Source organism: Megascapheus bottae, chromosome 28, assembly GCF_031878675.1.
Source record: "Megascapheus bottae isolate mThoBot1 chromosome 28, mThoBot2.hap1, whole genome shotgun sequence".
Classification (NCBI taxonomy): Eukaryota; Metazoa; Chordata; class Mammalia; order Rodentia; family Geomyidae; genus Megascapheus; species Megascapheus bottae.
The window spans coordinates 8,002,592-8,015,702 of record NC_143536.1 but is presented as its reverse complement, the minus strand read 5'-3'; the positions used below and the strand labels follow the sequence as shown (position 1 = coordinate 8,015,702).

At 41.5% G+C, this 13,111-nt stretch overlaps 1 protein-coding gene across 9 annotated transcripts in view; it reads left to right on the top strand.

Annotated features, from left to right (window-relative positions):
- Positions 1-13,111, top strand: part of Cit (citron rho-interacting serine/threonine kinase) — a 183,424-nt gene that overhangs the window by 28,305 nt on the left and 142,008 nt on the right. For all 9 annotated transcript variants that reach the window (XM_090320230.1, XM_090320238.1, XM_090320237.1 and 6 more), the window contains exons 4-5: positions 2,187-2,362; positions 6,950-7,051. In XM_090320230.1, the coding sequence (XP_090176356.1) occupies positions 2,187-2,362; positions 6,950-7,051 (278 nt within the window). The remainder of the gene's footprint in view (positions 1-2,186; positions 2,363-6,949; positions 7,052-13,111) is intronic.

Here is a 13,111-nt window from a genome sequence, read left to right as displayed (position 1 = left end):
CATGAGCCACCATGCCCGGCAATACTGCCATGTTCTAATGTCGCCTGGATTTCCCCATTTTTTTCAACATGTGCCTCATGGTCCTGAATGCTGGTCCCACCTTTCTTGCCTTTGGGTTCTTTTGGATTATTTTTTGTTCTTTTTCCTCATAAGCATCTTCATATATAGATTTTTTTGAGCATATGTGCTGGGGCTTCTGATGAAGGATTGGATTCCTAGAAGTTGAAATGTTGGTTTCCTAAGTTTCAAGAAAGGAAGCAATAGACTCAGCTGTGTTGGTGTTACTTCTCTGGGGGCAGAGCCATACCTCCACCACAATGTTTCCATTATAATATTTTGGGTCTTTGTCTTTACCTAAATATTTTATACTCACTGGACCTGTTAATACTACTGCTAGTCATGCACAGTGATAAAGGATTGATGTATTTGGATGTTTTAGGGGTCACAGAAGCAGCTGATATGGAGAGAAGTCATTAAGGATTTCCCCCTCCTTAAAAAAATAGTTTTGAATTTGGTTTCAGTATTCCACCTTAATAATCCAAAAGCCTTTTGGGTAAAAAAGACAATTTGGAATGGTTTCTTAAAAGTCTATGAGTATTAGGGTAGTTTTGCCTACAAAGCAGCTTGTCCACTTGTGATTGACATGCCTGGTTGACTTTTGTGACAGACTTAGAGCTGTTGAAGTCGGACAACACCATCAGCAACACTGGAGCCCAAGGCCCCGTAGAAGGTTAAGAGAGACTGCCTGGCCCTGTGAACGATGATGAAACTGGATTTAACCTAGGAAGTTGTAAGCCAGTACACTGGTGAATGACAATTCAGCACTCACACTTTACTCAAGAGAAACTTGGACAAGGATAGAGAAGGGAGAACAGGGCTGGGTGCTGCACTGTCAGGAAAAGAAAAACAAAACCAAAAAAACCCCGCGTGCAGCTTTCAGGTTTCTTCCACATTTTGGTCTCCATGGAGGAGCTGTAGATTTCTATTTCATAGTGATCACGATGCACTCCTGTGGATCCAGCTATACCTTGCCTGATTTTCCAAGGTGTCATGGGATGTCTTTCTGAAGTGAGAGTGTATCTGTGGAGCTCATCCCATAATGCTTTTGACCCCGTCCTTTGAAACTCCACCCTTGCAAGAAAGAAAGAGGGAGGATAGGATACTCTGGGATAATGTATATGTATATATGAGTGTGTATGTATATATACATGTATGTTGCACATATGCATATGTGTATAGGTATGCATGTATAATCTGCATCTGTACTTTTATATCTATACATCTACATATCTATATTGTGTGTGCTGGAGATTAAACTCAGGGCCTCATGAATGTTAAGTACATGCTCCACTATGGAGCTATGGGCCAAGACCAGGGTAATTGTAACTACAGGAATCTCTTACCTTCTTTCTATGTGTGTGATATGGTTCTGTTATGCAGAGGATCCAGCTTTTAGGCCAGTCATAATTGTTCTCCATTCTTACAAGTCAGCACATCTTATCCTTTTGCAACATCTCTGCCTAGTTTATTCTAGTGTCAATAAATGCATGCCAGAATCATGTGTTTAGCGTATACTCCACTGAGATATTATGCTTGGAAAAGGAATAAAACTATGTTATAAAAAAGTCCGTGCAGATGGGCAGTATGTCCTTTGGGCTACTGGCTCCTTTATCCTCGTTAAAAGATGATCACATATTAAGGTAAGCAAGGCCCTGATACAATGCAAGTGAGATAAAACCTGGCCTGATAGGATAAAACTGAGAAAAGCACATGTAGGTAGGATAGAATGATCTGGAAACTGGGAACCATGTTGCTCTTTTACATTATGAGGCAGTAGTGTATATGTTAAAAATTTGACCTAACACTGCCCTGCAGCCTTCAGAGGAAGGAGAAAAAGCCTGGGTTATATCCTCCTTCCCTATTTTCTTAGACTACAGGATTCAAATTATAGCTACCATGGAAACCGTACTTGGGAGTTTCTGAAGCCCTTAATTTTAACTTACATATAAAGACACTTTTGTGCTGATTTTATAATTATTCCTGATGGATGAGAAAATGACTAAATGTCTTTTGACAGTGAAGGAAATCTTAAGAACATTTTTCTTCTTCATTTTCCCCCGTTTTATAAAGATGCATCTATTTGGAGCGCTTTATTTACCTGGGCATCACTCTTTCATCTCTTGCAGATTCTGACATTGTAGCCGAGTTACAGGAGCTTCAGCCTTCGGCAAAGGACTTTGAAGTGCGAAGTCTTGTAGGTTGTGGTCACTTTGCAGAAGTACAGGTGGTCAGGGAGAGAGCGACTGGTGACATCTATGCCATGAAAATCATGAAAAAGAAGGCCTTGCTGGCTCAGGAGCAGGTAGGAGCATTTTAACGTTCGGCCTTTCCTCTTTCTGAACTGGAATGTTCATCGCAGAGACAATCACCTGCTGGTTTGGCAGCCAGTTCTCTGACTCTGTTGCTAATTATTTTTGAAAGAGGGAAAAAAAAAAAAAGCCTGTAGTGTTGTTTAGCTCGTGTCGAACTGATGTAGGTTGATTTAGAAGGCTCACAAACTTCCATCGATTTCTTTATCCTGATTCTATAGTTGTATTTTGTTTCAGAACCAAGTTGACTGCTTAAAGAATTTAAGATGCTCTTTCCTGGCCATTAGCTGGATATTTGGAGAGATGCATGTAAATGGTGAATCAGGTGGCATTTGCTTTAGTACAGGCTATAGATAACTTATTTGGTAGGCATATGTATTTGATTTTATAATGAGCCCTTGTAGAAGTTAAATAGAATTGTGTTGCATAGCTGGGGAGTTGCTTTGTCATTGTGATATTTTTCTTTCTTTAAGTAGGGCTGGTGTCTGTAGACATATTGATTCATTTGTTGTGTTTTAAAGAGAGCGAGAGCTGCCAGCCCCGGAGTTCAGAGAGTAATTTATTAGTTACAGACATTGTAGTGCACATCATGGTTCCGATAATGTACCCAGCTCTGTGGGGAGCTGGCAGAAGGAATTGAAGTTCCATAGCTGTTACTTTCAGGGCTTAACCACAGCCTTGGGAAGTGGATGCAGATCTATAAAGCAGGTGCTCACCAGCAAAAGCATCACAGGGAGGGAGAACAATTAACAAACTCATTAGCGGTGATGTGAGGGGAGAAGTCATAGATAAGCCAGAGACAGTTTGTCCTGTAAGATGAGAGGGAATGGATGTCTTGGGTAGAAAAGTGATGGAAGGTATGAGAACTATGGTGCTGTGTGTGTGTGTGTTTGTATGTGTGTGTGTCTGTCAGTCTGTCTAAGTGTCTGTGTGTCTGTCTGTCTCTCTATGTGTCTGTTTAATGGCTCAATACAAACACAACTTGTATTTCTATGGCAACAGGTACAAAGGCAAAATTTTAATACCCTTCCAGTAGTTTCCAGATTTATATCATTTGTTCCTTTTGCCACAGACCATTTTTGGAATGGCATTTCTACTTTGTGAGACAGTTGGGGATCATTTAGGCTTTTGGAAAGCAGAGGTTGTGATTGCTCTGGTCCCTGAGGACTTCAGTGACATTTTGTGGCTTCCAGGCAGAGAAGCAGCAGAGGGCAGGAAGCCGCTCGTCAGATCCCAAGAATGACAGATGTGTACCAGATCCAGCAGCGGATCTCTTCATATAGGATATCTGTGTTCAGGGAAGAAAATGTGACAGGAAAAATGATATGATGTTGCAGATACCTTGGAAGGCCAGAGGGGAAGGTGCTTGCTATGTCTCCTACATCTGAGTCAGAACTAATCTGTCATCATCACACATTTCCTGAGCATTTGTGTTTCTAGGTCCTTGAGGAGAGGCATTGGATGTAGTCTGACCTTGTGATGCATATGTTGTAGATGGGAAACAGTGCATGTAAGAAAGAAACAAATTTAGCATGCCACACTACAGGCAGATCATAGAGAGGTTCAGACAGGTTTGTCTTCCTTCAGGCGAATGGCCCAAAAGGATCATGTGGGAAGTGTGGACTCTTCTTTAAGTGTGTGTCCGTTACTCAAGAGAATGGATATACAAGAAAAATAGGTTTCTTAATGGACTCTCTGTGAGGATTTGGAAGCTCAGGGGATGTGAGAAGACAAAAGCCACCAAGGGAGAAGCTGAAAGGAAGCATCAGAGAGGTGGTGACAGGCAAACAAAAGCCTGTCACCCAGGGTAGGCCAGCACACTTGCCCACAAAGCTGTGGCAACCGGAAGAAGTCCTCAGAGACCACTTACTTACTTTAATGGTCACTTCAGGGGTCAGTTGGTGAGCAAATCGAGGTGCAGACTGTTCAGTTCAGTGGCCTCCTCTGAACAGCTTTTATATGTCAACATGAAGAAGAATCAGCCCTTTGGGGTAGTAAATGGCTAGGGTTGCATTGTTGTTATCCAAATGACTGACATTTAGCACTAGGGGTGTGCTAGGTGATTTTTAGGCAATACATGGACAAACTATTGAAAAACACTTAATCTTTTGTACTAACTAGCATATCAAAACCTGCAGCTTCCACAGATGCTATTTTAGGAACTAACATGGAAGGAGGTATACTTCAAGTTAGATTTATCGAAACAATCACAAATTTATAGAAAAGTTATAGATTCCATGATCGATCAGGGTTCTTAGGTGAAATGAACCAGGAAGTTAACACACAAAGTGAACCCTCACACACAGTTTTCCTGAAGTATACCTATGGCTTTTGCCTCTCTGGATTTAACCAACTACATACTGAAAATATCTAGAAAGCGTGTGTGTGTGCCAAACAGGTAGACTTTTTTCTTGTCACTAATTCCTAACAAATCCAGTCTCACTATTTGCATAGTGTTTACATTGTATTAAGTATTGCAAATAACTTAGAGATGAGTAGTACTATACAGAAAGATCTATGCAAATAGCATACTGTGCTATTTCATATAGGGAACTCGAGCTTCTGTGTGATTTACTATTCATAGGAATTCTCAAACCAGTGTACCATAAACACACAGATACACACGGCACAGAATATAAATATACCTTTATTTGTTGTATGTACACAGATCATACAGATTATATCTACATGTACTATATCTACACATAGAATACATATGCATGTATATATGGGCACATACATATATACACATGTATAGAATTTACTTATCCCAAGCTGGTGGTTTCTGTGGTGGTACAAACTGGAAAGTCTGAAGGCTGTAGGGTAGGACAAACAGACTGAAAATTTGGGGGGAGGAAAGAAATTCTTTAAAGAAGAATTTCTTAATCTTCAGGCAAAGAATTCTTCTTTCTCTTCAGGCCTTTCAACTGATTGGAAGAGGCTCACCCAGATAATTTCAAGAAAAATCTGTAACTTTTTTTTTTTTTTTGCCAGTCCTGGGCTTGAGCTCAGGGCCTGAGCACTGTCCTTGGACTTTCTCAAGGCTAGCGCTCTACCACTTGAGCCTCAGCACCACTTCTGGCTTTTTTCTATGTATGTGGTACCGAGGAATCGAACCCGGGTCTTCATGCATGCTAGGCAAGCACTTTAACCACTAGGCCAAACTCCCGGCCCCCCAAAAAATCTGTAACTTTTAAAGTCAACTGATTGTTGCTATAAACTCCATCTGGTATGGCCTAGCAAAGCTGACTTGTAGAGTTACCGATCAGGCAGTATAACTTCTTTTCTCCCCTCTCTGGAACCACTTGAAAATACTTCTGAATACTTTACTGTGTAGTGCCTATCAAAAGGACCTTCTCCTATCTTCCATAATGCTGCCATCCAAATCAGAAAATTGGCCATGATACATTACTGCCCTCTCATCTCTAGACCCCATTCAAGGTCTACCAGTTGTCTCAACAAGGGCTTTAGAATACCAGGATCCAATTCAGAATCATACCTGACATTCACTTAACCCATGTCTTTAGTCTCCTTCTGTTTACATAAATCCCCCCAGATTCTCATGACCTAGACAGTTCTGACAACGGGCCTGTCAACTTTGTAAAATTTGGATTTATCTGATGTTGCTTGTACAATAAGGGGCTGTGCCCTGATTCACCCCAACAGGAGATTCTCAGTTCTAATCTGTTTCATTCTGGATGACATTCACTTTTATATCTCTGCCATGCTTCTCCGTTGGAGTTAGCCTTTCCTCTTTTAGACCCATGGGAAGTGAACTTTGAAACCATGGAAATAACCCATTCCTCATAAAACTTCCAATGCATTCATTTGCTTATTTATATCTGTGTGGCCTTGCATTTTCGTATTGTAGTCAATGAGTTACAATCTGTTACTATCATTATTTTTATACTCAGATTGTTTCCAAGTTATCTCTTGGGTACACACAAATCCCCATCATTCTTGAGTATTTCCTTGTTTGCTGGTGCTGCAGGGTGTATGTACATTGACTTTCTCTGTCTATAATCTCTATCTCCCAGGGAGTTGAGATTACAGGTTGTACCACCGTGCTCAGCAGTGCTTTTTTTTCTGTATCTTCATGCATCCTGTTGACTATCTTTGTGTTTGTCTTCTGTTTCCTTGTTCAGGCCCCCTCTATGTGTGATGCCTTTCTGGTTGCTACCCTTTTTACTTTGCTTGGATCACATACCATGTTCTAGGTTCCATGATTCTGTCTCTCCCACCTAGCCTGGGCTCTTACCTTGTTCTGCTCTAACTAAAGTCTTTCATCATGAAGTGTTCATAGAGTACAGGTGAATAGGAAAAGCAAGATACTTTAGGTTGCAAGGAAGTGAGCTAATGTTCAAGAGAGATGTTCAGTAAATAATTGGACAGGTAATATATGGATCTGGCACAAACTGAACAAAAGAGATGCATAACTGAGACAGTTTGTGGAATGCTAAGCTAAGTGATGACTTAAACCCTAGAATTCTTCATTTTGGCTTAAAGGCAGATTTTTTTTCCCCTTTTACATCTCTTTTTTTTCTATTACCATTTGTCTAAAAGGTTTCTTTTCTCTACAGGTCTCATTTTTTGAGGAAGAACGGAACATATTATCTCGCAGCACAAGCCCTTGGATTCCCCAATTACAGTATGCCTTTCAGGACAGAAATCACCTCTACCTTGTGAGTCTTCCCACTCCTCCCTGTGGAGTAGGCCACACATTCTGCTTGCAGATACTGTGGTTACAGAATGGGATGATGATTCTTGCCAACTTGACCCATGTCACCTCTCACACAATCAGTCACTCCCCTGACTTCTAGTTCTTCCTGTCCCCTTCCTTCTAAAGATCCAGAACCAGCCATTTAGCAACAGCACGTTGACCTTTGGCTACTGGAGCTATGGCTTACAGGGCAATAATGAGAAATAGTTTATAAGTACATTTAGTAGAACCTTGTTTTAATGTTTTAAAGTTCAAGTCAATAATGCATAGTTGCTATAAGAAGTGGCAGCCTGTTCTCACCATGTAGAAACTGAAAAGAATTTATCTTCTAGAAATAAAAGTCATGGTTACCAGAAGCTGGGAAAGGTTGGGACATGAGGTGAGAGAAAGGCTAGTTAATGGATCCACAAGTCCAGGTAGAAATTAGGAGGGAAACCTGAACTAATCATAAAAACACTGCATTATTTTTAAAGTTGCTTGAAGGAGTTTTGAATGTTCCCAACACACAGATGATACATATGGTAATTACCCTACTATAATCATTGCATGTTGCCTATGTGTGTTGAAATATCACTGTACCTCATTGTACCTCATGGACATCCACGCTTAGCATGTGTAGTTACCTGCACTGCAGACCTGTATGAAGTACAAGAGAATATCCTACTCCTTCCTTCCTTCCTTCCTTCCTTCCTTCCTTCCTTCCTTCCTTCCTTCCTTCCTTCCTTTCTGCCATTCATATGGGGCTTGATCTCAGGGCCTGGATGCCATCTCCCCTTTTTTTTGGATCAAGGTTAGTACTCTACCACTTGAGCCACAGCTCTACTTCTGGCTTTTTACTGGTTAATTGGAGCTAAGAGTTTCATGGACTTTCCTGCCCAAGCTAGCTTGCAACCTCAGATCTCAGCCTCTTGAGCAGCTAGGATTACAGGCGTGAGCCACCGCTGTCACCCAGCTGTCTATCTTTTTTCTAATCCCTTTCTGTAGGAAAGAAGAGGTAGTGAAGCCTGGCCTGAGCTATTTGTTGAATCTTTAGTGTGACTGTTCACTTACTTTGCTTCCAAATCATAAACGGATTAGACTGTTAGGTGATGGCCCAGACCATGTGGAAAAGACTACATACTGTAGAATGTGAGCCTCAGTTTACATTTCCAACATCTGAAAAATTCCCTGTCTAGAAACATAATTTGCAGCAAGGTAAGGGGTGTGTAGGTCTGCATTGGCATTGTACAGTACTGATATTCCTTGTGCCTGTGGACTACACATTGATCGTGGAACCTCTGAAGTTTAGGGAAACTGTAAGAAACTAAACTGAGCATTTTCACCTACCACTTGAGCCTCTGCTCCACTTCTGGCTTTTTGGTGGTTAATTGGAGAAAAGAGTTTCATAGACTTTCCTGCCTGGGTTGATCTGAGATACTTAGATTTCAGCCTCCTGAGTAGCTAGAATTGTAGGTATGAGCTACTAGCACTTTGAGCACCAAATCTAGAAGAAAAATTTTAAATGAATGGACACCAAAATAGCATCTGCCTCCTGTAAATCTTTCCCATCTCTCATGTCCATTCCTACCTCTGTGTGTGAGTCTTGGCCTCAGTTTCCTTTTGCTTTGTCTTTTGATGTGGCCTCTGGCATATTCTCCCTGCTGTCCATCTTTCCCTGCTCCTTGAAGGTCTTCTACATACTGTAACCCAGTCAAAACCCTTCAAGATTCCCTGCTGTTCTCTGGATAAAGTCTAGATCCTCTCCTGTGGTTTCCAGGTCTTTCTTACTTGTGCCTCCAAGGACTCTTGTCAAGTTCCATTTCTTTCTTTCTGTGTTCATTCTGGGCTTTCTTTGTCTCTTGGGCTTTGCCTTTGATTTCTCTGCTTGCTGTTCCCTCCGTTTCTGTCTAGTTGGCTCACTACTGCTTCTCTTTATGGGGTTGGCTTCAATGTCACTTCTGGAAACCTCCTGGGCTCTCTACCTCTAGGATGGGCACCCTCCTGCTGAATGCTCACAGCCAACTGCACCCCTCCCTGCATGAGTAGGTGTTGTTCTCTTCCTCCATGAGGGGAGTAATTATGTTTCCCTTGCTTCAGGTGGAGCCATCACCAAGTAAACCCCTAAGAACTATTTATTGGATGGAATGCATGATTAACTTCATAGAAATCTGATTTACATACAAATTTGCTTATTGTGTTGCAGAAATCACATTATGTTAGCAGCAGGGGGGTGTTTTTGCTCTCTAAAGTGTGTAATTCAAGATAGACCCAGTAAGAGTTACAAAAAAATTAGAGTGTAGTGTTGAGGAAATTGCACTTGGGTCCTTTTGAATTTTGATGGCTGGAAATTTCCCATTTGCAGCGAGGTACCAGTGAATGTGGCCTGTCATTTTTTATGTACCAGAAAATGGTAGCAAATTCCATTGTGGCATCTGGTTCTATATAACAAGGCGAGTCCATAATCCTGGCAGGCATCCCACAAAAACAGTGCTTTGTTGATCTGGTTCATGAAGAAATCTGTTCCTTTCTATATAACAGATGCTTGCATCCGTGTCCTTCCGTGTAGGAGCTGATCTTCACGAAGAAAATGCTTTATAGTTCACCACTTGTAGCGGTATTGTATCTAAATTCTTTAGGACTTACTCTGTATTGGTAGTTTCCATGCTGAAGGCTCTTCGGGCTATCCTGGCCCTCAACTTGTCATTGACTCTAAACTTTCTATCTGTCTGTCTACCTATCTCTCTATCTACCTACATATGTACCAATTTCTGTGTGTATGTATGTATATATCTACCTACGTATGTATGTATGTATGTATGTATGTATGTATGTATGTATGTATGTGTCTTAGCTATCTGTCTAATCTGCTCTTTCTTGCTTGCATTCTTTTCTCTGTTCATCCTCCCCACACAATTGCATATAGAATGGTATTAGTTGGGCTATAGGCTTAGTTGCTGTTACAAAGAGATCCCAATGTATTATCAAGGCTGGTAGAACCAGCTCAGTTATTTGTGATAATTCAGAAGCTCAGGTTCTTTCTTCCATCTGGCGGCTTTTCCATCTTTAGGATGTTGTCCTTTTTCTTGTGGTCTGTACAGGGCCATTTTGTGTCTTTGTTCTACCTGGTAGGTAAGAGGGGGAAAAAAAAGGAGAAATCCAGAGCAAGCCAATTGCTTCCCACACAAATTGACCTGCAAGTTGGATGTGTCATTTCTTCCTGTGTTGTGTTGGCTGGGACTTAGTCCCTTGACTCTCTGTTAGGAGGCTTGGACTTACATTCTCTAGCTATGTGGCCTGTATGTGGCTGAAATTCTTCATATGTATTAGCTTTTTTCATTGCCATGACAAATACAAGAGAGGGACAATTTATTTATTCAAAATTCAACATTTTCTTTAAGTAGTTGTATAGAGCGGTTTCACTTCACCATAGAAGGTTTGAGTATAGTACATCTAGTACATCTTGATCATCCCTTCCTTCCATCATTCTCCCGCACAAAGGGAAAGGAACAATTTAAAGGAAGGATTTCTCTTGGCTCAGTTTCAGACCTTCATGGCAGGGACCGTGTGGCAAAGCAGAGCAGCTCACATAATGTTGATAACCAGGAAGCAGAAAGAAAACAATCTTGTGTTTGCAGGTTTTCATTCTCCCTTCCCTTTCTCCTTTTTTTTTTTTTTTGGTGATTGTTTTCCACTCATGGCATGCTACCATTTGAGCCATGCCTCTTTCTACTTCCAGCTTTTGACTGGTTAATTAGAGATAAGAGTGTTGGAAATTTGTCTACCTGGGCTGGCTTCAGGCCAAGATCCTCATAGCTCAGTAATCCCAAAGAACTAAGATTATAGGCATACCAGCTCCCAGCTCCCTTTTTCCCTCTGATTTCATCTGGGAGCCTGGATGATAGAGGAATGTTACATATGTTTAGTGCCTGTCTTCCCCTTAGTTATCTCTGAAAACCTTTCACTGATACACATAGAAGTATGCTCTATTTTTTTTTTTTTGGCCAGTCCTTGTGCTTGAACTCAGGGCCTGAGCACTGTCCTTGGGTTTTCTCAAGGCTAGAGTTCTACCACTCGAGCCACAGCACCATTTCTCGCTTTTTCTATGTATGTGGTACTGAGGAATCTAACCTGGGTCTTTGTGCATGCTAGGTAAACATTCTACCACTAGGCCAAACTCCTGGCCCCTGTACTCTATTTTGATATGCTGTATGTGTGTGTGTGTGTGTGTGTGTGTGTATTTGATACTAGTCCTAGAGTTTGAACTCAGAACATGGGTACTGTCCTTGAACTTCTTTTGTATCAGGCTAGTACTCTACTGTTTGAACCACAGCTCCATTTCTGGGGCTTTGGTAGTTAATTGGAGATAAGAATCTCACAGACTTTCCTGCCTAACCTGGCTTTGAACTGTGATCCTCAGATCTCAGCCTCCTGAGTAGCTAGGATTTACAAGTGCAAGTCACCAGTGTCTGGTTTATATTGTGTTAAAAACATTTTTGTTTCTTTCTTGCTTTCAACCTATACCTGTATGTTGTGTGCAGTTTTCCTTTTTAGATAGGAACAGGCTGGACACAGACTGTGTCTAAGCCTTGTCCCCAGGGCTTTTGTGAATACCAGCCTGTATTATCACTGGGAGTCAAGAGACTTCGTGAATGCAACTCATTGTGTTTACGCTCATGAAATGTAGCAGCTTATGATGGTTTTGACAACGAGACATGTGCTGTTTTGATCTCTTGGCTGAGATTATCTGAATTTTCAGGCATGTCTGAGAATGCACCAGGCATGTGTTCACGTGTTGTTGCTTCAGAAGCCAGGGTTTAGAAGCCAGCTGCCCATCAGAAAGGAACTGTTATTTAGAATATCATCTTGTTTGATTGCTGTTTCTTGTTGGGTTTCTCTCTTTCTTCAGAGTCATTGGCCTTTTCAATTTCAATTTTCTCATTGGTGAATGAGATATTAATCCCTCTTCTTGATCCTAATTCAGTTGCTGAGTTTGTTATTGGCTTGGGGGGGGTGTTCTTTGAGTTTTCTGTGCCTAGGAAGTAGTTATTTTGTGTTATTTCAAGTGACTGTATTTAGAGTTTTGTCATTAGAGGAGCCATAATTCAATCATATTGTGTCAGGTTGTCTGTCCCTCCCCTCAGTCTTTCTGACCCAGCAAGTCTGGGGTGTGGACTCCTAGTTTGCATTTCCACGTTTCCACGTGATGCTGTGGGTGTATATGTGAGGTGGGCCAGGGGGAACTTCACTTTGATGCAATTGCTTTATAGCTGCAGTTCTTGCTAGTGTTTCCTCCTTTTGTCCCATCAGTAATTATGTGTATGTCTGAAGTCCCATTTCTGGTGGTTTTGAGGCCCAGGAACAATACTTCTTACTCTGCCAGCCCTGGGGTGCTCCATCGCCCCCTGTTTATTTCCTGTAAACTAACCCTCACCTTTGAAAATAGTGTCTTTATTAAACTAATGTCGTCAGCTACCTAGTTTGAATGTACTGTTTGTTTCTTGCCAAGATCCTGTGTGACTCAATAGTCATTCAGGATTTTTTTGAATAGATGGATGAATCAAGCTGGAATTTCCATTTTTCAGAGATAAAGGGCCGCCTTTCTCCATCTCTCAAGGTCACCTTGCCCTTCACAAAGAATAATATAGGGTCTTTGCCAGCAGCCACTCTGCTCAGAGGATCCTTTCCTCTGTACTAAAGGACAGGAACACTGGGCAGAGCAGTTACTAATGCTCTCATGGTACTTTCAGTCACCCTGAAAGTGTCAGCATCTTCAAGGTGACACTTCTAAGGGGTGGCTAGTATAGAATGCCCATGACAATTGCTTGTGCAAATTGGAAATAGTCAGCTTCTGGTGCTGTGACAAGCATCCCCTAAGACAGGAGAAGTTATAAAGAATAGAAGTAGATTAGCCTCACTCTGGGAAGTCCACGAACATGGCAGCAGGACGTGCTCAGCATCCGTTGTGGGCCTTCGGCCATATCAGGACATGGTAGAGCCAGCGTGTGAACCTGGTTTCTGATCCCCTTCCCATAAAGCCACTAAT